Raw genomic sequence first — 27,086 nt, forward strand, 5'->3', positions numbered from 1 at the left:
GATCCGACTGTCATGGTTGTAGTGGTCCTTGAAGTGGTGGTTTAAGAGTGGATGCCAGTGTACCAACTGCTGTGCAAGAAGTCCTGTGTGCTGAGCCTCTTTTAGGGTGTATGACTTTTTATTTGCAGTGTTGATGTGGATGTACAGGATGGTGAAGTAGCTGCCTAGCCTGTCTATCTTTATTTATATAAAGCATATCTCATAAGGAAGGTATGCTTTTGTTTTCATAAAGTAACCTGCAGAGGAATTTGCATTGTCTTATAGATTGCTGCGTTTTTATATATTCAGGGTTATTCTGGCACTAGGTCTACTGCCTCTTTTAGCTTTGTACTGAGACACAATACATGTCAAAATGGATTTCATTGGTACCTTGGTTTGTAACAAACGTTGAAAATCCTTTTTATTTATCAGGTTTTACTTCTGTGGTTACAGAATTGCTTTTTTGTTCCCTTTCTTCTTTGAAGATGCACTTATAAAACCGAAATGTGTATCAGCTTTGAATATTAAAATGGGTTGACTAGATAAACAGGACAAGGTGCCCTCCATCTTTGTTAAAAAATATATATATATGATGAATTTCATAAGCATTTGTTCCCTCTCAGTTAAGTAAAACCAAAATGGATGCATTATTGAAAATATATAGTCAAATGATCTCTTTATTCATTTGATATAGGTTTACATCACTATGACAGTGATAGGAGCACACAATGGACAAACAGTTGTCATTTAAAAAGGGAGGGGAAGAAACTTTTCAGATTTTAATAAAAATAAAATCTTATTCTAAATTCTCATAATTACAGCCAAAACAGGAAAATAAGACGGTATGTGCCAGACTGACTTCTTTTACTTGCTATTGATGTTTTATTCTGTACAGAGGGACAATTTGTACAAAATTAATCTAGATATATAACACTACATGAAACAAGGTAAATCATATATACAATATTAAATGAATCATATAGTACAGGTCAAATACAAAAGGACACTTTAAGTTAACATGTTTTGGAAATAATGTGTTAAAATCAAAAGACCTGCAGAAAGAGAACAAGCCACCAAATAATTTCTAAATCATCTTTTGTTTTCATGGATGACTTTTTTTCAGGACTAAAAAGAAACCTCCAATATATCAGACTTATTTAAAATTAAATACCACATCTCTCCCAGCAAGCAGGACAGTTTTATGACTGCAACAACAGAAATCAGTTTGGTGAATGGCATTCCTCCAGGGGTAAAAAGGTACATGTTTAACATGGTAGTTTTAATTTACAACTTTTTGCATTCAAGCAAATACAGTATTAATACAGTTAACAAGCCAAGTCACAATGTCAGTTTATTTTCAGCATCTGGCATTTCTTTTGTGGCCGTGTCATAGCAGTCAGTTTCTAAACTGGAATGAACAGCCAGAGAAAAAAAAGAAAGAGAGAGAGAGGGGGACATCCACACTACTTACCTCCAGAGACAATAAAGAGATACAACACATATTTGTTCTAGCAGAGCTCCTTAGTTTAAACAATGGTACTGACTGGGAAAGTTTCCAACCTTAAACATCATCCTTACTGAGAGGGATCCCATTTGTAAAACCCACACACTAAAATAAGGATTGTAGCAACACAAACATGCTACACTTAAACACGTTGAGGAAATTAAGCTTTGATAGCTCTTCTAGTGAGTCATTTAATGAGTCTGAACAGCTACTGATCTTATAAACTTTATTATTTTAAAATCCTGGGAATTTATAGCTCACATCACCAATATATATATATATATATATATCATACTCATTACTAATCAGCAAAGGCCCCAACTTAGTGTAGGAGTTTTTTATATATATTTTATATATTATATATATATGCTACAATACAGGTAGCAAATACACTTAGTCTTTATTCAGGTTCATCATAAACTTAGCAAGTACCATTGTTTGAACTGTCTAGGCATTGCTATGGTCTGTTTTTCAAATATTGCCAGTGAACATAAGGAAGCAAGCATATAAAAAAAGCGTCATATGGCACAAAAACAATAAAATGGAAAGTATAAAGATGTCCAAAAGGACAACTTCCCCTTTCCTCGCCATCTTTCCTGGACGTTGCAAGGCTAAGGACAGAGCCCAGTTTGGTCTAAAGTGTGCTGGGGGAAAAAAAAAAAAAAAAAAAAAGACAAATAACAATGACTAGAAACAAAGGCAGGTGTCCTTGTTAGAGTGACAGATAAAATCATAAATCATACATGAACACAAGTCTTGGCACTGACAAGATGTCTGTTAGAGCAATACATATATTAAAAAAAATGGCATGAAAGTCTTGTCTTTCATCTGAATAATAGGGTCTGTTTTTGCTCCCTTTACGAGAAGAAAACAGAGACGAAACCAAGAGACGATCCTTAGAGTCAAGCAGTTCCTTTTTCGTGTCTGATCCACTGTGAACAGGCTTGAACGAAGGAAATAAGAACCTGTGTCATCTGTACTCCCAGGTTCTACAACTACAGTGAGTGCATGGAGTGATGGTAGGAGAAAAGGAGGTGAAACAACATGGAGAAGGACAAGAAACTATATTGTATGCCAAAAAGGCTAATAGTCTCACATATAAACCCCCACTCATCGTCAAAGAAAAGAAAACCTGAGAAAAGCAGAAAACTGAGGGAGGTGGGTACATGGTTTCTGCACTGAGGCAGCAGGAATGAATTAGAACTAAGGATTTGACGGAAAACTGATGGTGGGGAGAGGGATGGAAAGCCCAGCACAGTTCGCCTGTGTAATTCTGGCACCCGGGCAAAGAAGATGTCCATGGCTGTCGAGGGTAGAAGGGGCATTTGAAAGGACCTAGAGTCCGTCGTGGGTGGTCAACATTTCTTCAGCTCTGCGGTGGGACTCCAAGGCTTTTGTGGTGTAGATATCCTGAGGCAGCTCAGATTTACGTCGCACCATGGGCCGCTCTTTTCGCTGTTCATGCTGCAACTGTAGAGATGGACAAAGCAAAGTCAATCATATAATGTCATATAATTTGTCGTTTTATATGCGCCCTGATCTGATTGTGTCTTTTCAATTAACTGTGAAAAGCCAAGTACAGGTTAGGGCAGTCACGACCAACCAAAATACTGAAAATGCACCTTTAGATACACATTTAAAAGGATATACGTAGCGAGACAAAAGAAAAAAAAAAAAATCACTGAGCTTAGGCTGAGCTGTTATTACTGATTCTGTGGTTCAGACTGGATATTTATTTCATGATTACATGTTTATTCACATGCTACTGAACACCTTGAAGCTTTGCAAAACAGAGACATCATGCAAAAGGAAGCAGTTCAATGTAAAGCTGGATTCAAATGTTTAGTCCAAGATCAGATTAGTTTCTGTGGTTTTGTGACAAGTAGGATTTAAAAACGGGGGAAAAAAAAAAAAAAAAATCAAAACAAAGCAGCTAAAAATATATTTTAATGAACTATATAAAGAATGCAGCTACTTAGATGCTGGCAGCTTGGTTATGGAGATTTTGCAAGCTCATTGACCAATCAATGCATGAAGCTGTTATGAGAGGAAAAAGACAGAGAGAAAGTCAGGTTTACCTGAGTTGCGCCCTCCTCAACTGTCTTTTTTAACCTCTGAACATCTTCTATCAAAGGGACATCCGTCTCCATTGCTACAGGACTATTGAGGTCAGAGGAATCAACATATATATAGAACTATGTTGAAAAGAAAGGGAAACAAAATAAAATAAAGGGATGGAGAAAAAAAAAAAAAAAAAAAAAACTTTCAGTCGCATGCAAAGAGGTTGTAAACAAAAAGGTCTACAATTTTGATTTTACTACATTTAAGGAGAAATATTCCCAAATAATTAAAGATTATCATTTCCAATTTGATCATATTTACAGTTGACTGGTCTTATGTGTCAAATGTACAATTTAAGGAGGTCACAACAGCTCCAAACCAAATCTTTTACATTCACTCTAACATGAATCTCTGTGGAAGTGTTAACGTTGTTTGTTAATCACATTAATGCTCCAGTCAGAATGAAAATGCTTCATGTAAACCTCTGAGTCAGATCAGACTGATCGAATCCAGCTCAATCAGAATGAATTCTTCATTAAATCCACAGCATTGCCACCACACTGTGATAGAGGAGCTTAGAGCACCCTATGGTCCTATAGGTAGTGCTGCTGGGGGCATTTCTAAAGCCACAATGCTACTTAACTACTGGGAGGTTAAGTAATGTGGAATGGGAATGGGGAGGAATTTCAAAATGGCCTCTATTGTCAGTGTGATTACATTGTATTTTTTTCGGAAATACAGAATTCAGCCAGTTACAACAAAAGCGAGTGATTTGGTAAACATTAACTGTAAAGTTAGAGTATAAAAACACAGCCTACGCAGACTTGGACATAATAAGATGGGCGGAGAACAGTTAGGACAACTGGCTAACAAAAAACAAGACTTTCCACTTCCAAAAGACTCAATTTTTGTCCATCCTCTCAACTGTCTTCTTCAAACTAAAAAATGTAACGTCACACAAAGTTTCCCACAAGAATCAGTTACCCCTATCAGCCCATGCTATTTAGACTCTGTGTTAAAAGTTAGATTTAAAAGTTAGTTTTGTTTCCTCAGTACTGATGTTGAACGTCATAAAGTTTAATTCCAAATTTTTTAACTATTCCTCAAGATCAAGACTTTATTTCATGTATGCACAAACAGAAAGGGAAACAGACATATGTAAATGATTGCAGATTGCTCACCTGTGGGTTGGATTTGGCGAGGTTCTCGATCTTGATCCAAGCCTCTTCACGTTCTTTCGACTTCGCCTTCTCTCTGTTTAAAAAAAAAAAAAAAAAACACACAAAGTCCTGTCATTTATCTGTTCCACTCCACGGATCCAGTGACATCCAGTAAAATCCAGCTGCAGTGTTGAGACTGACTGCAATCAAGCACCACTCAGACATTTAAAAGAAAAAAAAAAAAAGAAATTGAATGAAAGGGAAAGCTTTGTTGCATACTTGTTTTTCTCAGCCCTGAACTGCTGTGTGCAATCATCAAAGAGCTTTTGATTCATCTCCATAAAAAGCTTTAGAGCGTTGTAGATGAGGCCATGGATGGTCCTGCAAACACACACAGAGCCAAGGGTTGGTCAAAGTCAAATATTTAAACAAAAATACAAAATACTGTAAAGCTCAGCGTTGCCCCAGAGTAACAAATTTCATTCAAAATCCAATGAAGGGACCGGAAAATTACAGCAACTGGCGACCTTTCCTTGTGCTACGTGTTGAAACTAAAAAAAAAAGGTGAATAGAAGGTGAATTGTTGACAAAAAAAATTTCAACACCCCCCACTAGTTGTTGTTTCTCATTGTTGGATTGGCCTGGCTGGAACTTGTCCTGCTCCGTATGCTACAAGAGAGTGAGAAGGACGAGTTAAGGCAGGGCTCATCTAAGGTAGAAGTTAATATTGACAAACGTCAGCAACCCGTCCAAGTGGTCAGGAGCGGCTTTCAAAAAGTAGGGGAAAAAACAAAAAGAGGTTCCAGTGTAGATGTATATCGTTTTTATCTGACATTAAAATTGCTGTTAAACTTTTAATCTGTACCAGCCAGAGGCTAGCTAAGCTGGAAGCAGAGTCTAATGATGCTGTAGATCAGGGGTTTCAAACCTGTGGCCAACTGGCCAATTGAGGCCAGTGGGATGATAATTTGAGGTCGCCTATTTGACTTTAAAGTTTAGTGCTGGTGCAGCCTGTGTTTTTCATCAAGTGAAACTTTTTGCAGAATCGTTGCACTTGCCCTGCTTTCACCAATCAAATGTCGCTTTGTAGTCACATGACCCCACGTACAAACAAACTGTTCATAGCAGACGAGGAATGGAACACATGAAAACTATCAGACGCTGTCTGTGACACTAAAACTGAGGAGGACTACCAATAATCTCACCTAAGACACCAAAGGGGCTCTGGGCAACATCAGGAGACAAGTGTGAAGTTTTAGTTGTGGCCCTGTTTATCATACCTCATCCTAGGTTAAGTGTAAGGCAGCTTAAATCATTAGACTACTCAGCTAATATGGAACTGAAGTTATTGCTTTACAAGCAAGGACATTCTGTGATGGAGCTCAAATATGTACATCCCAGCGAGAACACTATGTCAACTATTTGTCAGGCATTGTGTCAAACATGTGTGGTATGCAATGTAAAGTACAAAGACACTTTCCAAACATGACTGCAGCTTATGTGGAGATAAATGTGACTCCAAACTTGAGGCTTACTTGTTCCAGTGCGTCTTTGAATTGCGGTACAGAGCGGGAAACATAATCGGCAGAATCTTCGCTGCGTTGTCGCTGATGAGACTCATGATGTATTCGTTGTTCCAGTAGTACAGAGCTCTCTCCGCTACCTGAAACATAAAATGGGTACTGTTATGTGTGGTGTGTAAAGGTGGGCTGAATAACAATGTGATCATAGTTAAAGGGTCAAATCACAACTTGTGATCTGAATCTCAAATATCCCTTCAAATTTAGTTGAACTTGTACACACCATGTCATTTTAAAGGGGTGAATGGCCAATGTATGGTCACAATTCAAGAATTTAAACTCAATACTTATAGCATGGAAAATACGCATAAAAAGGAGCAAAGCTTACATCATCTTTAATCCAATCCCTTTTGGATTAATTTTTCCATAACAAAATCACTTCTGCAGAGTTTATACAAGTTTGGGGTCAAGTCCCCACAAATGTTGGAGTTCTTTTCTTTGCAACGTATTTATCTGATAAACTTGAGGACACCTCTGATCAACCACGCTGTCATTATGTGTAACAGGACACACACAGATGGGTGGAAGAACAGGTGGAGGACAGGGGAAAAAAAAGAAAAAAAAAAAAAAACCTTTGCTGCTTATGTTGCATGGGTGTGTCTCCTTGTCTCCATAAAATGGTCACAAAATGTGCCTAAGTGGTCTCAGATTTAAGCTCTAATGATATGAACAATGTTAAGTTAGTCTGAAAATATCCTGCAAGCTTTGATTGACATTTTTAAATCTATATTTGAATGCTGCTTCAGTAATTTCCATTTACCATAAAATCTAGGTTGCAACTTTAAGCTGTGCATTGTATCCAGCGAGCTTGGCCTTAAATTATGTCAAAGTCTCCATGCTTTCTATAAAGGGAGAGACAAAATCTGAACAGTTCTCCTATTCACTTGAAATCACACACATTCTAAAAAAAAAGCAGATCATATGCCAAATGAAGATCATTCACAGTTCACAGACTGACTAAACCTCCGGTTTTGCTTCAGGTTATTCTCAGTTATAAAAAAAAAAAAAAAAAAAAAAAAAGGAGATTGGACTGTGATTACCTGAAAGTGTGGGCTGGACACACACTTGGCCAGCTGTCTGAAGAGAGGCTCCTGCACTTTCACAAACTCAGAGGGCTCTATGACATCCAAGATCTCCTCCAGCTCGTTGAGGAACATCACCTCCTTGGGACTGTGAGTCTTTGGCCAGTACTTTAGAAGAGCCATTACCACCTAATGGGTTGATGGGGAAGAAATAATAATAACTAATCAAGGAAGCTAAAGCAAAAGCAGCATTTTGAGTGGAGAAAGTTTTATAAATCTGCTACATCAAGAAAATATGCTTCCTAATTTGAAATCAGAGTTCGAGTCCATGTGTAGATTTTAAAGACCTACCGGCTCAGTTAGAGTGCTGTCTTTTTCCAAAAACTGCACAACACAGTAGGCCAGCTGTAAAACAAAAAACAACCACAATCACTGAGCTGTAAGAACATTTGAATTTAGGCACAACTCAACTAAAGGCAGCACTGCAGGGCACACGAAATGCCTGAGGGAAAAGCTGGCTGGGACATATTACTGTTTCTGACACAACGTGGTGAGTGAAGGGAGAAGAGTGCACTTCAAGCAAGTTTGAACAAGAAAATTCAAATGCAGTTTTGAATGAATTACGGTTCTTGTGCTTAATTTATGAGTTAAAAAAAAAACATACCTGTGGATGGTAGACACTGAGTGATTTAACTTTGTGCAGGGGCAATAAAACCTTCAACAGGAAAATCTTGTGCTCCTCTTTTAGTGGTAAGGCAAATCCGTTGATTATGCTAAAAAATAAACATTAAGGGTGTAAAAGGGCATGAAAAAAACCATTACAATTACTCATTTGGGAAATTTTTCTAATTAAACTAGAGAACAAAAGTAAATTAGATTCATGCTTTTTTGTGTGTGTGTGTGTGTGTGTGATGATAGTACAGAATGTAAAACTACGAGAGCATGAAAGCTCCACTTAACCACCATTTGCAAATGTATTTGGGTGCCCTACCTTCCAAGTATTTCCAGTAGTTCAGCTATACCATTATGGTGCTCAGTCTCATAGATAAACCTGTAAAAACAACCAGACCTGCTTAGTGGCAATAAACAAGGACTATACTGCAAAGGATTCCTACAATATAAATGGTAAATGGTCTGTACTCATATATCGCTTTTATCTACAGCGCTTTACATATACATATACATTCACCCATTTACACCCACATTCACACACTGATGGCGGAAGCTGCCATGCAAGGCGCTAACCACGACCCATCAGGAGCAAGTATGGGTTCGGTGTCTTGCTCAATGACACCTCTACATGAGCTTGACGGGCCGGGATTGAACCGGCAACCCTTGGGTTACAGGACGACCACTCTGGGGTTCGTCCCAATATGTTGACTGTTAATCTTGATATGCATGTTTCTGTGTGTGTGGGAAGCGGGGCAGCAGCACTGACCTATAGAAAATGTTATTGATCTGTTTTCTGATGTACGCTCTCAGCCCCAGAAACTTTCCATAGATCCTGTGGAGAGTCGTTTTCAGGAAGTCTCTCTCTCTGGGATCTTCGCTGTCAAATAGTTCTAGGAGCTGCAATGCATGAAAAGTGAAACTTTATTACAACCCATGCTGGAGCGTATGATTTTCTTTCATCACAATCAGCTTCTGAAAGAGCTGTTATGCACTGTATTTATCCTGAGAGTGAAGAGTTTGTGAAAAATATTTCTTTTTCTTACCTGCATAACAAATTTCTGATCAATGTATTTCTTCGCTATGTTAGGCTGGAAGTCAGGTGATTCTAAAAACCTAAGGAAAAATTCATAGACGAGCTGCAAGAAAAATTAAAACAAGGGTTTAAATGTTGGAAAGGACCTAAAAAAAAAGGTAAAAAATGACAGAAGCTAACATGGATATGAGATATGTTATGCTTAAAACTACAAATCATTGATTACATTCCTGCTCCGAGGCAAAGCTGCAAAAGTGCAAAGCTGTGGAATTCATTACCAACTGAACTCAAGACCATATCTGGGTGTAAAACCTTCACCTCCAGGCTTAAGTCTTGGCTAAAAATAAACCAAAACTGTACCCATTTATAAATAGCACTGTATGTATGTGTGAATGAATTATACATTTTGTAGATCATTGTATTTAAAAGTAGTGTAGAAAGGCCCAACCAGGGACTAAAGCTGAGAATTAGCTCTGGCTAAAAACTCTGTTTGCATGGCATCAGCTACTCACTTTTTTGTGAGGTTTTTCTAAGTTACAGATCAGAGATGGTTAAACCACCAACCTGCAGGTGGGGCCATGCTGCTTCTAGAGTTGGCTCATCCTCTTCTGGATCAAACTCTGCTCCAGTTGGGTTGGACGATGGAGGCAACGTCCTGAACATATTCACAGCAAACTGAAAGACGAGAACAGAAAATGATACTGCAACATTTAAGCAAATGTTCACTGTTTTCTTTAGTTGGTTAAATAAACTGTGACTCCAGGTTATTTTAAAAATCCATTTAAAACTATGAAGTGGAAGTGACTCTACCAAAACAAAAGCTCTTGACCTGAGAAATTTCCCTTTCAGGTTAATGTTAACTTTGTCCTTCCAACTGGCCTCCAAGGGTTTGGGCCACAATAATCTAAGTGTCTTATGTTTCTGGTCTCTCAGTGTCAACTGACTTCCCTGTGGGCTGCTGTTCCCTGCCAGACAAATCATGGGACAGTGCAGGTGGCCTACTAAAACACTAAGAGCCTTGTCTGTAAAGAACAGCTACAAGGTAGATAAACTGTCCTGAGATGTGTTGCACTTCAATGCATTACGGGCTGTGAAGATGTGCATCAGAGTATAAGGAGATGATAGTAGTTCAGTCTGAAGTAGAAGAACCTTGCTGTGTTTGATCTGGTAAATTGTCCAATATCTGTAATGATGCACATTTAATGATTTAGATGAAATTGTAAGCAGAGCATCTCAGATCATAGCTGTGTTTTAAATTAATTCTCCAACGTTTAGGTTGAGCTGCTTTAAAATAAAAAGCAACTGTTCAAGTGATTTTAAGCAAAGTGCTGTAGCCTCTGAAAGACATTTCTCTGTCCATCGCAGGACTAAAAGTCCCCTTAAATGAAAAAGCTTTCACCCTCCCCAACAGCTAAAACCTATTCCATCTGTCGGGAACACTCAAGGAAGAAAAACACTTTTCAAACTTGGTCACGTTTACAGCTGCTTCTAATGTTTACTTTCATTGATGAATAATTATTTTCTCTGTAACGTGATACATTTGTTTGGCTATTTAGTGTCAGAAAACAGCATAAACACATCATCCATCATCAAATAGAAAACGTGAAAAGCATCAAATCCTCAGAGAAACTACAGCCACGTTTTAGTTATAATAACTATATTTCTAGGAATGTGATCATTTATGAAATAAAATAGATCACAAGTATAAGTAGGGAAACTAAGCCACTGTTTAATGAAAAACTCTCTGCCAAGTTCCTTTTCTCAGTCCTCTTTCAACTCAGTCCCACAGCTTGTGTGCCCAATATTCTCAGCATTAACTGCAGACACAACCTGCCTCCCACTCTTACTGACCATGTGCACCACCTCTGGGTAGATGGGTTCTGTGATGACATTCCTGTTATGGGTGATGTACTCCACCATTTCGCTCAGGGCCGCCCGCTTCACTTCCTTCCATTTCAGGTCACTCAGTGGGTCAGAAAGGAAGTCGAAAAGAACACAGCACTGTCGCAGCTTCTGGATGAAGAGCTTCTCCTGTTCTGCAGGGGGCACATCTAAGACAAAACAAAGACAGAAAAAAAAAGGTGAGGTGGCTTTAGCACATTAAAAGGGAGGCAGTTGAGAAGATAAATGAAAAAATGTTTCAAAGAGTGAGGGGGTACAAGAGAAAGAAGGGTACGGCTGAACTGTCATGGGTGACAGTTAAAACAGCAAGAAATATAAAGCCACAAAAAAGTGATGAAGACTGGAAAATGAGTCATGAAGGGTAGGTGTGCTGGTTCGCACTCAGGAGGGAGGATAAAAAGAGGAAGAGGGGGAGGAAATGGGAACCAGGTGAACACTTACAGCCCGTCAATTTCTCTTCCACACACAAACAGAAAAAATAAATCTTTTTAAATAAAAAGGCTGGCTGGTAATTATATCTCCCCAATGTGGTCTAAGGACTCCCCGCTCGGATTCATTTACACCTGAACTTTCACGAGGACAGGCCTACAAACAAAGTCTCTGCCAGAACGAAGACTTCACACATGACAACACAAGAAGGAAACAACCATTCACAACTCTCTAAATTCCAACCAGCTCATGTGGTGAAGTAATAACACACACTGAGACCCTAATTATACAGTTATGTCATTTAGCTTTGATGTAGCTTCTTTTTCTTGTCTGATGCTCTGTGTTGCCACTGCAGAGGTTCGCACTGCAAAGCAAGTTTAACATCGCCAGGCTTTCTTCGTGTTAGCTGACTTGATAAAACCTGCAGCCCCACTTGGAGCTCATTGTTATTGCTACAATGTTCTTTGCTTTGTTTTGGTTGTCTTTTCCAGGCAAATTACATGAAATAAAGCCACTATGTATTCCTGTTAAAGCAAGGCTTATTTCACAGAATACAACTTATCAGAATATAGATAATTATAAGAATAAAGCAACATTACTCCAAATAAAATGAGAGAGGAATAAAAAAAAATTAAAATGCAAATTGATGTATTTTTTAACACTTAATACAATTTCAGTATCTGCTGTTTTAATTTGGCAGCTGCAGAGACAAACTTAAAACTTGATGCATTTAAAATTAATACTCATTAGCTTTGCCTTTAAGTTCGACGCTGCCCTATAATGACGGATCAATTTAGCGCTAGCCAAAAAAACTAAAGTCAAAGTATCAGCAATGTAAAACATCTTAACTGGAAATCAGGACCAACTATGAAAACACTTGCAAAGGAAACATGACACCTAGAATCTGTGCTTCTGTAACTCATTTTGTAAGCATTTGTGAAGGACTCCGTTGCACATTATCAGAGAAATAATGGGTGACAGGACGCCGTTTTCAGCTAAATTCATCTGAAAAAAACCTTCAAAGCAGGTGTAGTGTTTAGCAAACTGCATGTTGTGTTGATGATGTGGCCTGTATAAAACTTTAGGCTCAACATAACCTCCTAAAACTTTCTGTACACCCCTCATTCACAGAGGAATAAAAATTTGGATATTTTCAGAAAGCTTTCCTAAAGCAGGGTTCTTCACCTCTGGCCCTCGAGGGTCACAGCAGGTTTTTAGCTGCTTCCAAATGAATGGCTCATTTACAGGCTTTTGCAGAAACCGAGAACAAGACATTGAGGAGACCTGCTTCATTTGAACCAGCCAGGTGAGTTGAAGTGAGAAAACAACTAGTGAAGAATGCTTCCCTTAGACTGGTGGTAATTAGGGTAGAACAGACTAGCTCTGTTCAAACACAACAAACTCCTAATGCCCACTATAAACATGTAAGGCTTTGCTGCTCTTAATCCAGAAACTTCTTTTCAAACTCCACTTTGCTTTCACAAAATATACAACTGCAATAAAACTGGCAAATTCAAGAAGTCAACGTATTCCTACACCAAATACAGGTGTGGGCCAACAGATGCAGCTGCACGAGACATACATAAGGGGTCTGTCAGATCAACACGCTCTCATTTGGGCTTACATATAATCAGCTAAATAGACTTAAATTCGGGAAAGCAAATCTATGCTGTCAATAGTGTCTCTGCATGGTCTGTATCTGATGGAAGAGAAGCGTGCAGTCTCAGTAATTAGTGCCTAAACACATACAAAAAGAGTGTGACACAATGTAATAGTGCAATTCTGCAAATAGTCTTTTAAGCAAATTCACATTGGCACTGAGTTCAACTCTTCATGTCACTTATAAGTGATTATATCATCTTAAAATAAATAAATAAAAACAATGTGCTGCACTAAGCAATTAAACTATTAATCATTATCATCAGTAAATATAACATTTGCACCATTTCTGCAACCAAACCTTAACAAATCATTTTAGAGCTGCATTTCCTGCCCCACATAATAACTAATCAGGCTGAGGCTTGGACACTGTGTCCGCGTGATGGAGATGTTGGCGACATGGGTGAACTGACGCATATCCGATATCGACATGGTAAATATACCAGAGGGGGGAAAGGGGAAAAAAAAGCACCTCATTCCTCCTCCTTGACTGTACTATAACCTGTGGGCAGAGCACATACAATTACTGAAATAAGAAAATTAGACTGAAACAAATGATGATTTATGATTTTTACTTAATGACAAAAGGATATAAATAATCAAGTGAAATGGGATTGCTGAGCACAGCAGCACTATGGATTCCATGCAGAAACAGAATCAAATAAAACTAAGGGGAAAAAAAAAAGCATATTTTTGTCTTATTTCATGTTTATTCTCACCAGGATTGACATTAATGGGCTAATCTAAAAATGCTGTGTACTTTTCGATGCAGTTTTGTAATAAGAAGCTGATCTCAGTAGGAAAAGACCAGACATAGTTGCTAAGGAGCAAAACAGGCAGTTAAACCTATTCACTCATGCCCTCATTTTAGTCAATGTGCAGAAAGAATGTCAAAGTCTAGGGTACAGACTAGAGTGGGATGTGCACGTGCACACACATAGACTTAGTGCATGACATTCCTGCAAACAGGCAGATTCTAGGAAAGAAGAGAGATCTCCTATTTAGACATAAAGGGGACTTGGCTTAGACACACACACGCACTTCTGAAGTGTCAGTTTCAAGTTAGCCAATTTATCTTGATGACAGTTAGAGACTGGGAATTCCAGAGGAGAGGGCAAATGTGTGAGCTGCCATTATCAGCCATGTCTACAAACATTTCACATCCAAGTTGGCTGTCACTGGTGAGGCAGCGGTTTATCTAAATTATTTATACTCATTTCATTAATCTTATTTAGTCAAAAGCAGCTAAAAATTGTTTTCTGAAGTAGATTCTTTAGTATGCTGCATGGGTGGGTTGACTGAAAATCTCTTTAGTGTAAGGTTTAATGCAATATGCAGTATCTGACAATCTGTCCAGGCTGCAGTGGGACATGAAGCTGGACAGGAATGTGGTGCCATGCCTTGCACCTCTGACCATGTTAGACTTAAGTAGCTCCTATTACATAAGTCTGTTTGAGTGCGTGATAAAGTTTTTGTACACTCCTAAAATACCCAGTGGGTTGTTGTGCAACAGATAAAGGCCCACTGTTGTGATCCCAAAATTGATGCTTGCTACAATGTGACTCCTATAATATAATTCATACAAGCCTCGGGTGGGAAACAGGCATGCGCAGTGGCAAACACAAACACACAAGTATTATGCCTTGTGGAGAACAGAGGGAGATTTATCTTAATGCCCCTGTTCAAAACAAAGATAAATAAGTGGAGTCACACTGGAAACAGTGTTTAGTTTTTCTCTAAATGGGTCAAATGAACAGCTGCTAGTCTGGGGCTGAGACTAGTTTGGCAACCTGCTTTATCGGCACTATGTTAATGATCAATGTAAACATTGATCAATTACTATTTATAGCTGTAAAGACAGACAGTGTGTCACAGATTTAAACACGTGAGCAACTCGTTTGGCAACAAGCCTGATAAAAAATCTGTGCTAGGATGCACCGTTAGCAGCATTTGAGTGTATTCAGGATGCACTAATCAAACGTTTTGTTTAAATGTAGGTGTAAATCATTGCCACACTTGAGACACATTTTGCACTGCAATTTTGAGCTTTCACTGTGACCACACATTGTGAGAAGTGCAATATTTAATGGAAATATTAAAACTGTGTTTCTAAGAAATTGAGGAAAAAAGGATTCAGATAACCTGTTCATACCTGCTGCTAAAATAAATGTAGGAGGATATGCATCATTAGAAAAAAAAATATATACATATCTATGATAACATGAACAGGGTAAAAAGATATTTGCGCATCCAAATTGCAATGGGGATTTAAAGAGATCCATCATAGTCTGCAATTAAGTTCTCAATGAATATACTGTGAATGGATAATATGTTCTTTAAAATGCTTGTTTTGTGTGGAAAGCCAAGTTAATTTGTCCAAACAAAAACACACATGGATGCTTGATTTGAAGTACAGGGCTTGAGTGAGAGATCATAATCCTATACATACAAAAACATGTTCAAAAGATGGACATTAGGACAATCCTGGGAATGAACTGCAGCCTGATTAAACTTGTCAGTGAGGACAGAGATATAAAACATCTGATATGAACAGAGAGACACACAAAGAGTCTGACTGTTTCCAATGCTGAGTTGTCATTCAAGGCAGTCGCCTGTATAGCTCAATAGAGTGTAATCAATAATTGCCCAAGGCTTCATCCAACGCTGGGCTGCACCCCAAGTACAGTGGTAACAAGCTGGGCCTTTCAGACATGACTGACTACATTGTACACATTCACAGAGCGAGACGTTGTAAAGCTAAAACATCACTGCTTTATGCTGACAAAGATGACAGGATCATTTTTTGACAGCAGAGATTTGTTGACAAAGATAAGATGCCAAGCAACTTCTTGATGTGTGTTTTTTTTTTTTTTTTTTTTACAAAAACAGAAGCAGAAAAGCATGTCACACACAGCATGATGACAATAAAACAGGGGTAGAGAGCTGCAGCTTCTGCAGAAGTGGCTGTCTTCAGCCTACACACTATGACCAATTCCTGCCCAGATGAACTGTGGCGTGAAAAAAAACGTTGGGCTAAGCAGAGCTGCTAAAAAAAGACAACAGACAACACTGGATTTGTGCAAATCTTACCCTCATGGGTAACAATTAAAAACAGATTTAATACACATTTATAGTAAATTAAATAGATAAACTAAGGAGAATAGAGCCCTCCCTTGGATATGACCTCACTTCCTTTGACATCACTAGCTTGACGGGGGGATGGGCAAGGAGCAGCTAGCTAGTAAAACCAGATTTTTATGTAGCTCCTGTGTCTCACAGCTATACACAAAAGCCGTGCAAACAACCAATCATCAGTGCCCTTTTAAATACAAATAAATAAAAATTTTAAAAATCTTTTCTAAAATAAATAAATAACAATTGATCTCATCTCAAATGGCTGAATGCTGACTAACCAGGCAGTTACCAGTGGAGGGGAACAGGAGCACAGCAACACATAGCTCTCCTCTCTTAATTCCCTAGGACAATACAGGAAGAACAATTTGTCTTCACATACCTCTGAAGTGCAAAAGAGCCACCGGCTGAAAAGGCCCATTGGAATTGGGTGCGTCCACAACCATCCTGTCTTCAGATTTACTGCATGTCAACATCTAAACCTAAACCAGGAAGGCGATCCACTCAGGGCGAGAGGCCAGCCTCCATTTTAGCACAAAAGCAGATCAGAAAATGAAGCTCTCTGCCGCTGGAGGGAACTGGCTAGTTAGTGATGTAAGCAGTGGAGGCGCCAGCTGATTGGCTGAGCTTGTACTGCTCTGGAGCAATAGCGGCGCAGACTGCTGTGAGAGAAGGACAGTGATTGGATGGCAGAATGAACAAGGGGGTGGGCTATGCACTGGAATTTCAGTCCAGCTCCTCCTTTCCACTCACTGGTTTCTGGTGGCGCTGTGCAAGGCAGGCCTTGCAACTGATCTTGGATCAGACTGACTTAAATCTTTTCCACAGTTTTGCCATTAGCTGAGGTTTCTACATAATCTGACTTAGGATAAGCAGCTGGATATAACTTACTGAGTGAGCTCTGAGTATTTGGCCCTGGCTGAATCTTCTGAGTCTTTTATTGCCGTCTTTTCCAGGTTCTTTATCAAAGGAAGGTGAAAAGTGGGTCAGAGGGGGGCCTCAAATCTGTGGATTCACTGAGACAAGAAGAAACCACATGAGGACAAAACTGCTGAAGACTTAAACTCCAGTGGCCCCAACAAGATGAGCCACAGAAATTCTGTGCCGAGAAGACTCACTACACAAGATGAAAGGCTGTGTATGCCATGATTATTTGATCTGGTCTTCAATGACAGTTTAAAAACACATAAAAGAAATGGCTGCACTAAAAAAAAAAAAAAAAAAGCCACAATCAACCACTTTCAATGACTGCATTTAATGCAGAACGTAGTGAGTGTTTTGTGACTCATAGTACTATTCAAAGCAGCAGCGGAATTTGCAGCATTCTGTTATTGTAAGTGACGTGTATGTGCTATGCAAAATTAACAGTAAACAGGAAATGAAAGTGAGAGGTTTGAAATGAAATGCACAAGACCTCAATACAGGAAACTGCTGCAGCAGATTCTCAAAGTCTGTCATAAATATTATCTGATAAATAACATACAAGAGTTAAAGATTAATAATGCATGTCATGCATCGTTTTAAAAAGTCTGCATTGTGCTTTTTTTTATTAGTGATTGCTAATCATTACTTCAGTGGTACTTCAAGAATGTGTTTCCAGCATATGTAATATTTGAAGACACTCACAGGCTAATCAGCATTTCATTTTTACACAATGAAGTTGCTGTCTTTTTCATGTGATTTATCAGAGGACATATGGGGTGAAACCACATCTGAACCACAAGACACACCAGACTTTTCTCAACTGTGAGTCTGACAAAACCATTTTCAAAGCCAGTTAAAAACAAAGGAACTGTGGTTTTTCTAACAAGAGACACACAAACAAACTGCTGTAAATAATCACTAGAAATGTACAGTATTAATCTGTATATATCTGAAATGACCACTCACCAAGTATCACATGCAAGTTACATTTAAAGGTTTAAATACTAAATTATTTCTTCCTTGCAAGTCATTTATGCTCCAGTGGGTGCAACAATTAACTGACTTTTGACTGTTTTTCATTGTCTTTCTTTTCTTTTCTTTTCTTTTCTTTTCTTTTCTTTTCTGTATACTAGGGGGAATTATAACTTGGATAACCAACCATGACACAGTGGAAAAGACAAAACAATTGCAGTGCAGGGAAACAGGATATTAATGAAGACAGGGGAGAAACGGAAGAGCAAGTGAACCACGGCCCCCAGTCTTGACATTCTCTCACGGAGGGGCCAAAACCTCTCCAAGAGGTGCCATTACATTCCACAGCCATGACAACAAGTGTTGGTATTTTCTAAAAGCTGCCACTAACATCTTACTTGCTGGGTTAAAGTAGTGCATAGTTTAAGATGAACCACTTAATAAGTATCTATGTGTGGTGACGTTTTTTGTATTTTTTAAACTCATAAATATTAACAAAACCAACTAACAAGCAGTGCTTGTGCAGCCTAATAGGTAGCACAATGTCTCTGAACCAAAGATATCTATTGTTCTAAAAACTATTTAACATTAAGCCACACTGTTGTACAGAGTTCCTTAAAAAATATAGACATATACAGAGCCCTCAATTTGCCTCCCTGAAGCTGTAAATAAAAAACACATTAATTAAACAAACATACAACTGTCTATCATTTGCTCCAATTCAGGGTCATGGGAGGCTGGAGTTTGTCCCAACAACTAGCAGAGAGGCAGGTAAACCCCGGACAGGTTGGCAGTCTATCGCAGAGCCAACAAACAAACATCCATTCACGCTCACTCCTAGAGAGAATTTGGAGTGACCAATTAACCTAACATGCATTTAGATGGTGAGAGGAAGCCAGAGTACCCGGAGAGAACCCACACATACACAGGGAGGACATGCAAACCCACATAGACAGGCCACTGTTCGAACCTCTCCCTAGCCGAAGCTCAAACTTGTGATATTCTTTATTTAACCTTTATTTTACCAGGCAGATGCCTGAGACCCAATTATCTCTTTAACGAACATGGCTTGAAATACTCTTGCTGTTGCATAGCTCATACGCATTCTTGCTGTGAGGTAGTTTTTTAAAGAGACACATACAATCGGCACATCAACTGACTTGAGTCATAAGAAAGGTAGTGATAAAACTTTAAGGATTTTTGATCATTTCACTGGATTTGCTGGAAAATTTAAAAAATGAACTAAAATAATGTTTTGGCTTCACATTAACAAAGAAAGGGGGAAAAAAGAAAAGAAAAATCTGGATTAAACACTTAAAACCTGTAAAAGAAAAAAGCTCAAAATTATATCCAACAAGATGCAGCAAAAGCTCTTCCAACTCCGAGCCAGCAGGTGGCAGCACTAGCTAGGTCATTTGAGCAAGAGGCTTCTGTAATGCAAACCCATCACTAAATGTTTAACCAACACCTGGCGGACTATTTAATCCTCTTCATCAAACATGCATTGTTGCACTGCTGACAACATTTTGTTCAAAGAGAAAAATACTGCAGAAAATGTATTTTCATCCACAACAACAGAAAGTATCACACAGAAAACAGTCAAGAAGAAAAATGAAAAGGGAACAAAACAAGTAAGGTTTTTGGCAATGAATGGCACTTTTAAAATTCTTTGTAATATTTCTAGTTATTGCTAGTTCTTTCTGGAGGTATTTACATATTTGAATGAACTGTAATCGTTGTTTATTGTTGTCATGCACACATTAATTGCATATTGTGGTAAATGGGATTCTACATGAACAATATAATATTGTTCAATAAACATCAGTTGAGGCAAACTGGGCAAAATAATCAGCCCTGGCATTTTGGCTCAGACCAGCCCATATACAATCACGTATACCACAAATCTTTGCGCTACCTTAAATATAAATAACAACTTCATAAAACCACTTAAACCATGCAGTGAGTTAGCAGGAATCACAAAGAATAGATACAATAAATTACTTTTAAGAAGTTTAATTAGACAATAAAATAAACATTTATACTCCAGCATGGTGATAGATATAAGAGCAGCATTCATCCCACTGCATGTTTGAGGGAGAAAGAAAATAGAAATAGTAGACGTAAGAAATGATGGATCCGATGAAAACTGTCCCTGGAAAGAGTGTAGAAACAATGTCTGCTGCCTGCTCCTCTTCTGGAGATGTTATCTCTGGTTATCTCAGCCAGGTTCAACAGAAGATTGAATGGAGATTTTTATTTATTCTGTATACTGTCCACTAGCATCTACTGGGAAGCTTCCTTTAACACATTTTGACCCAAATCTGATAGACCCTATCTGACTATCAGCCCCTTAACCAATAACAAACAGGCAAATAAAGAAAGTCAGAAAGCTGCTGACTCACTGTTAATGTTGATTAATAAAGGTTAGAAACTCATATTCTCACTTTCAAGAATATGATTTAGTTCAGGAAGACATAAAAGAACAAAATTTAGCATCTGTCGTTGTAACCTGCTGTTCTCCTAGAGGCGAGGTCTGCAACCTTTACAATCCAAAGAGCCATTTTTCCCTCAGCCCGGCTAAATAAAACTTGTTTAGCGACACAAATGTTACGAGACCTTTTGAAAAAGACCACTTATAATTTTTGACAAATATCTACTATAGGAAATGTGTTGTCATTTTTATTATTATTTTAATATTTTATTTATTATTCCATGAAAAAAAAAACTGAAAAATTGCTAAAAACCTGCATTTGTTATTATATTATATTTAAAAACATTAGTTAGTTCTTTAGCATTTTTAGCCATGTATTAAGAGCCTCTGTGTAAAGGAAACACTGACGTCATCAATTAATTATAGAAATTAATTAATTAAACAGCTGTTTTATTGATGTGTTTTCATCACGTTATCATAACTTTGTAAACAGCTAACACTGCTAACTGGCTCATATGGTTCAGACTTACTGGTTTAATAGGTGTCTTTACACAGTGGAGCTTACAACAGCTTCTACCACCATCATCATCACCATCCATGGCAGCTGATGAAGGTCCTGCTGTGACAAACATGTCAATCATCTTTAGACATTTGACCCTGCTTTTATTTTTTTTTATATTGCACAGTTTCTCTGCACTGTCTCTCCATTTCCCCTCTTTGGCCTGGTGCCAGTCAAGAACAGAAGCAACGGACTGGAGATCAACATGTTTTATGGGCCAGTTGTCAGGAAAGAAAGTTCTGTGCTGAATGTTTGGATGAATGAATTACTCAGACACACAGACCACAGCGAAAGGGGATGGTGTTTAAAAACTTGAGCGGGTCAGCCCGGTGTTGGGCTGCCGATCTACTGAGTTTATGGACCAGTGAGACCAATAAAAAAACTGTGCTGGCCCAAAAACACACCAGCCTACCGGGAAAATGCCTGGTATGCCAGATGGCCAATCCGTCTCTGAATATCAGAGCAATCTTGTTATAAAGTGAAACTAAATCCAATCACCTGAATCAATAGTCAACAACTGCAATCAACAATCATTGTTTTTTTTATGTGTGTGTGTGTGTGTGTGTGTGTGTGTGTGTGTGTGTGTGTGTGTGTGTGTGTTTTGTTTTGCTTTTCCACTAATCCAAAGGGCTGTTTCACAAAACAAAGATAATGGATTAAGCTAGGATTCCCTAGTTATCCTGGCAGGACTTTTCTCTTGATTCAGTTTCACAAAAGTAGTAAAATATAAGTTACCATGGAAATTTATTCTAGAGCACAAATGATATGGATTTGTTTTTAGGCTGATGCTAATATTTGGCCAAAAAATATTCCAATAACCAATTAATCGGCCAATTAATTTAAAAAATTGTATGAATAAAATGGCTTCTATTTTAAATTTGCATTGTAAATTTTTTTTTCTATGGAGCATATAGCTACCAGTTGTACTAATGAATTTATCTTTAGATTTTGACCATAGGTATAGGCTATATATTATTATTAAAATGGGTGAAGTTACTGGCAAAACAATATTTATACAACCCTCTGACACCCTCTAATGTTAAATCACATTTTCCCTACTTTATTATATTTTTGGCCATGAAGACATGACTCATATGAATCAAAATAAAAAACAGAGACACTTTTCTCATATGTCAAAACATGTCATGTTTAACAGAGTTGCAATTTAAACATATAATGGTCAAGAAATAGTCTGGCACTTAAGTTGCTCCACAACAACACAGTGAGTTGCTGTTACAGCACGAGTCGCATTGCAGTATTTTCTGACAAAGTAAAACTAAGAGCGACATGACATAATGACAGTTGCTAAAGACAGACAGTAATGTTAATCATTTTCATTTTCCCCCTTCGCTTTGCAGTCACATCGCTCCTTCTCAAATGTGTCTCAACATGCGGCTGATGGAGTGAGTTCTGTACTCTGAAATATTACATTTACATTTACATTATTGCTGCTAGGTTGTGATAACTACAGCAATATTTTTGTTAACATAAACAGACTGGGAGTTACTTAAGTTTGGTTAGCACAAATTAAGCAATGCAACATAAATGAAAAGCTTAACCAACGCAAGCATGGGTCGCTATCATGACACATGGCAAACAGAGTTAAAAGAAACTGGAGACATATTCAGTCATTCCTAATTTCACAATGCCGTTATAAACGCACCCCTGTAGCGCTGTCTGGCTGTAGTTATGGTTGCTGTAGTTACTGCTGTAGCTACTGCTGTAGTTACGGACAGCAGTGAGGACTGAGGATTGAATAGTCAGAGCTCCATCTAGTGGACAAACAGTGCAACAACACCATTCTGCATAAGTCCGACACTTGACAACATGTACTGTTTTATAAAAAATTAAGAATATACCAGCAATTAATTGGCAAAACTCTGGCCAATTATGGTTATTTTGAAAAGGGCAATAATCGGCCAATTTAATCAATCTAATGAATCTGTCGGACTCTAATTTATTCTGTGCAGCTACCCTGCTCCAGACCCGGCTAACCGCGGGCTTAGTTAATGCTGCCGTTGTCACAAACAGAAATGACTTTTTGTAGCGTTTAAAATAATTTAATCTATATTTTCATCCAGTCTGATGTTCTTTGCACTTCTCTGCTTTTGCAAGGTTGTCTTCAAGATCAAGCAAATTATTTTCACATGTATGATTTTCTTTTTAAGTCAGTTTGCTCTATATTTTTGAAAGCCACTTGGTATATAAAATTAGTCAACAGTCAAACATTAAAATACCAAAGCCGCTTGTACAATTACTTACAATGACAGTCATTACCAGCAGTACTCCCAGCTTGTTTACTATCTAAGAGCTTTTATTATGTTTCAGTGTGCTGTTATGAGTTTTAAAGCATTCATTGTACATTTTCTTTCATTGTGAAATATTATTCATTGTTTGTAAATAAACCTTTTACCTCTTAGAGGTATGATATCCAAAACCCAGTCATGTTCACCATGCATATTTTTCTAAGTCACCAAAGAATCACAGGCTATCTACTTGACTTTCAATGGTCATGACTTTTTCTACAAAAAAATATATTTAAGACATCAAAAATTCATCTACAGCCATCAAATCAAGAGAATTGGAAAAAAAAAGCTAAGCTTATAAAAATTATATAAACATGACAATACACTATGCGGCTGAGATGAAGTGTATGGGAAGAGGATGCCATAGTCAGCGTTGCCAGCAGCAAACAAATAAATGGCTCACAGCATAGAGATGAGAAACATTTAGTGTAGAGCAGGTAAACATTAGCTTCAACCTGTCAAGTATCAGCTGGAAGATCAAAACCCAAAGGAAACAGAGCAGATTTGCTTGTTTGTTTGTTTAATTCCCCCTTTCATCACCCAATAGGCTGGACAAAAAGAAAAAAAAAAGAAAAAAAATCCAATTAATCAGTTGATCTTGGACAGGAAGGGACACATACTAAACCCAGTAAAACTCCTTGTATTGATCATTTTCAAAGAGCAAATTTGCTAAATCCACCTTTAAGAGAACTGCTGGCTGTTGACATTCAACCAGCTTGCAAACTCTTTGTGTTGTACACGTCTGCAGTGTCGTCCAGCTCATCCAGGTATGAGAACAAAGCATAGCTGGGTATAGTTTACAGGAAACCACTTAACCCAGATCCTGCTTGTAATGTTGTGTGTAAACAAAGAACCCATGAAAGATTGATGCATATGATCAAACCTCAGCCTCACTGTCTCTCATTGTGATATGCACACATTCAGTCAGTCAGAATGCTAAACTAAAACACTCACACCCTGATTAGTAAGCGTTTAGTTTGCTGTTTGGTGATCACTAAAATCTCCCCTTACAGTCATTCAGGTTGCTGGGCTAGACTGTATTATAACACAAACTTATGCAAGATTTTCTGGAAAGTCTGATGCTCCAAGATGAGTTTGTAGTCAGCTTTTGTCTAATAAGTTTGATTTGGAGTTACTTTATCAGATATTATCAGATTCCACTATTGCCTTCTGCTGTCCTCTCAATTCAGGCTGAGTCACAGAAATCTTTCATGAGTAAGCCATGTAGGGGGTAATATCTGTTTCTCCTAGGTAATGCTGGAGATGCAGCTCATTGCACATCATTTGCATTAGAGCTGAAGCTGATGGGCAGTGTTCATAGCTATAAATAATGTAGCAAGCAAAGATCTCAGGGTTAAAAAGGAGGTTATAAGGATCCACCAAAGCTATGAATTTTTAATACGATTCCATTCATTTTATCCATACAGGCCAAACATCACCTCGTATTCTCCAGAAGAAAATTAGTTCATATCTGAAAATAATTTAATGCTAATGAGGAAAATGTAGTAGAGAAACAACTTGTGTATAAAAAGACTTAAGACTATGACTTGAACAGCACTTAAAGAATTATTGCTACTTATAAATTCTCCCTAGGAGGGAATGTGAGTGAGTGGTTGTTTGTCTCTCTGTGTTGGCCCTGCAATAGACAGGCAACATGTCCAGGGTGAGCCCTGCCTCTCGCCTGCTAACTGATGGGATGGGCCCCAGCATCCCCGCGACTCTGAATTGGACAAAGAATTATAGATAATAGATGCTAGATAGATGGATGGATGCTCCTTATTAATGTACTGTATACTGAAGAGTGCATACCTGCCAGTGCAGGTAGTTTCTGCAGCTCTCTGTTAGCACTGAGGGGAAAAGAAGAAGTGCTGAACCTCTTTTCCTTTTTCATGGCTGAGTGGGACCCCGGCTGCTTCACTCTCAGCAGTTGAGTAGCAGGAGGCACTTTCTTACCAGAGCCCTGTAGAAATAAGAATGCAAAGGAAAGACACTTGTTACTGGATCCAAATAGGACAAAATATCTCCTGCACCAAGGGAAACTGTGCAGGAATGACTCTAATGAGGTGTCACTGTAGAGTTCAGAAGAGGAGAGGAGATGGGCGAAGGTGTTGTGGTTAAGGGTCAGGTTCCTTTCCGAATCAGATCAGGTGATTCTGTGTCAGGCAACCTGATCGCAGATGGTGGTGTACTGCACCGAATCTGTCGACATTGTCATTTGCAATGGACCTCAGTGGGCAGAATAAATTAACAGAGATAGAACTGATGAAGTTGTTAATCTAGATTCAGCGGTGAGTCACTCAGTTCTCATCCCATCTGCATATGATGCTCTCATCAACTGATAAACACCCATAACCTGTATAAAAGGATGTAATACTGCAGTTTCACCCACTGGTTTCCCCTGAGTTCAGCTTTTTCAATCATTACAATCTTTTTTTGTTTGTTTGTTTTGTTTTTAAACCAGAAATCACCAAATATGAAATAGGATGAAGTTGAACAGTGACCTTTAAAACTTGATTGGTATAAAATCTGTACATTTGAGTCTAATATCTAATTAATTATTCCATTATTTTCAGACAGACCACCAGCATAAAGAGTTGATCCAGCAAATGACAACAGAGTGACTGGTGGGAAAACATAATGCTTTGGTATTTCATGAGAGAAGTTGATTTTTCTTTTATAACAAGAAGTTATTTGAGTCAAAGATGTTTTGATTGTTGCCAACAGCAACAATCAATGGTATTGCACTTTAAGACTCTTTTCTCATTGGCATCTCCGACCTGGTGGCTACATCCATCTTTTATATATAATTTATGCGTGCTCCAGAAATAACGTAGACAGAAATAACTGTTTCAATGCCCAGCATTATTATTAGAGGCCAAACAAGGCATGATGGGCTGAAAGTATAGTTTGAGTGGAAATATTTTCAAAGAAAATAAAGTCATAAGATCATGCCACATGTCACATGAGCAACAGTGTCTCCTTTTCAGGACAAAAAAGTGATTAAGTTTTAAAAACAGACAGACTGTTCATGTACAGCTTGTGGGAAAAGCAGTGGATGAAGTTAGGGTAGAGTTTCAGTGTGGGGACTTCACACTTCAATTTAATATGTGTGAAATATAGAGAACAAAAGGAAAATGAGCTTTAACAAGACAGGAGTTATTGATAAAAAAAAATAAAAGGGAAGGCAAGAAAAGTTTTTTTTTTTTTTTTACTTATTAATGCTGTTTACTCATTTAAGGAGTTAATGCCACAAGCAAGCAAATAAAAAATATATATATATAAAGTGAAAACAAAAAGTGCCTCTAAAACACTCCTTTAAGAATAAACTAGAATAAACTAACAGAACTTGTTTACACTAACTCCACTTTGTGATATTTATACAACACTAATACAAGTCACCCAGAGTATAATTATTTTCTCTGTATTCACATAAATAAGTAAATGGAATCCCTCTTTAAGTTGTGAAAGCTTAAAAATGTATTAAATAAAAAAGAAAAGATAACTTACATCCTGGTCATCTGCAGGTCCATTTTTACCTCCAGACTTTTTAGATCTTCCAGACCTGGAGGAATCCTGAACAATAAGAACATACAGTCAAATTTGGCAGAACGATTTAACTGTTCCTAGTAAACTCCTGCACACAAGCATCAACAAACAAATTACCTTTTCTTTTTTGCTCTTGTGAGGCATCCTGAGATGAAGATCCCGCGTGTCAGCAGGTGGAACTGCGGTCACACACTCTCAGATGCCTGGTTTACCAC

The 27,086-nt window shown here is 38.1% G+C and overlaps 1 protein-coding gene across 3 annotated transcripts; it reads right to left on the reverse strand.

Annotated features, from left to right (window-relative positions):
* Positions 1-638: 638 nt before the first annotated feature.
* ppp2r5ca (protein phosphatase 2, regulatory subunit B', gamma a) lies at positions 639-27,086 on the reverse strand. 3 transcript variants are annotated; one of them, XM_041971710.1, is made up of 16 exons: positions 26,989-27,086; positions 26,833-26,898; positions 25,135-25,285; positions 10,863-11,062; positions 9,576-9,686; positions 9,022-9,114; positions 8,745-8,875; positions 8,298-8,357; positions 7,971-8,079; positions 7,658-7,711; positions 7,325-7,495; positions 6,240-6,367; positions 4,984-5,085; positions 4,726-4,798; positions 3,562-3,678; positions 639-2,953 (listed from the first exon to the last, which is right to left on the reverse strand). In XM_041971710.1, the coding sequence occupies exons 1-16, from the start codon at positions 27,013-27,015 to the stop codon at positions 2,819-2,821; spliced, it is 1,728 nt and encodes a 575-aa protein (XP_041827644.1). In that variant the 5' UTR covers positions 27,016-27,086; the 3' UTR covers positions 639-2,818. The 3 variants fall into 3 exon arrangements, with proteins under 3 accessions (XP_041827644.1, XP_041827642.1, XP_041827643.1); XM_041971708.1 differs by lacking the exons at positions 25,135-25,285; positions 26,833-26,898; positions 26,989-27,086 and adding an exon at positions 16,516-16,702; XM_041971709.1 differs by lacking the exons at positions 3,562-3,678; positions 25,135-25,285; positions 26,833-26,898; positions 26,989-27,086 and adding an exon at positions 16,516-16,701.

Source organism: Melanotaenia boesemani, chromosome 20 (assembly GCF_017639745.1).
Source record: "Melanotaenia boesemani isolate fMelBoe1 chromosome 20, fMelBoe1.pri, whole genome shotgun sequence".
Lineage (NCBI taxonomy): Eukaryota > Metazoa > Chordata > Actinopteri > Atheriniformes > Melanotaeniidae > Melanotaenia > Melanotaenia boesemani.

What these genes read in the sequence shown, in the direction of transcription:
- ppp2r5ca (XM_041971710.1), bottom strand. Translation starts at nt 27,015, where the DNA reads ATGCCTCACAAGAGCAAAAAAGAAAAG. An exon ending in ACAAGAGCAAAAAAGAAAAG is followed by an intron (nt 26,899 to 26,988) that starts GTAATTTGTTTG and finishes CTTATTGTTCAG; the next exon opens with GATTCCTCCAGGTCTGGAAG. An exon ending in ATCAGAAATTTGTTATGCAG is followed by an intron (nt 8,876 to 9,021) that starts GTAAGAAAAAGA and finishes CATGCATTGCAG; the next exon opens with CTCCTAGAACTATTTGACAG.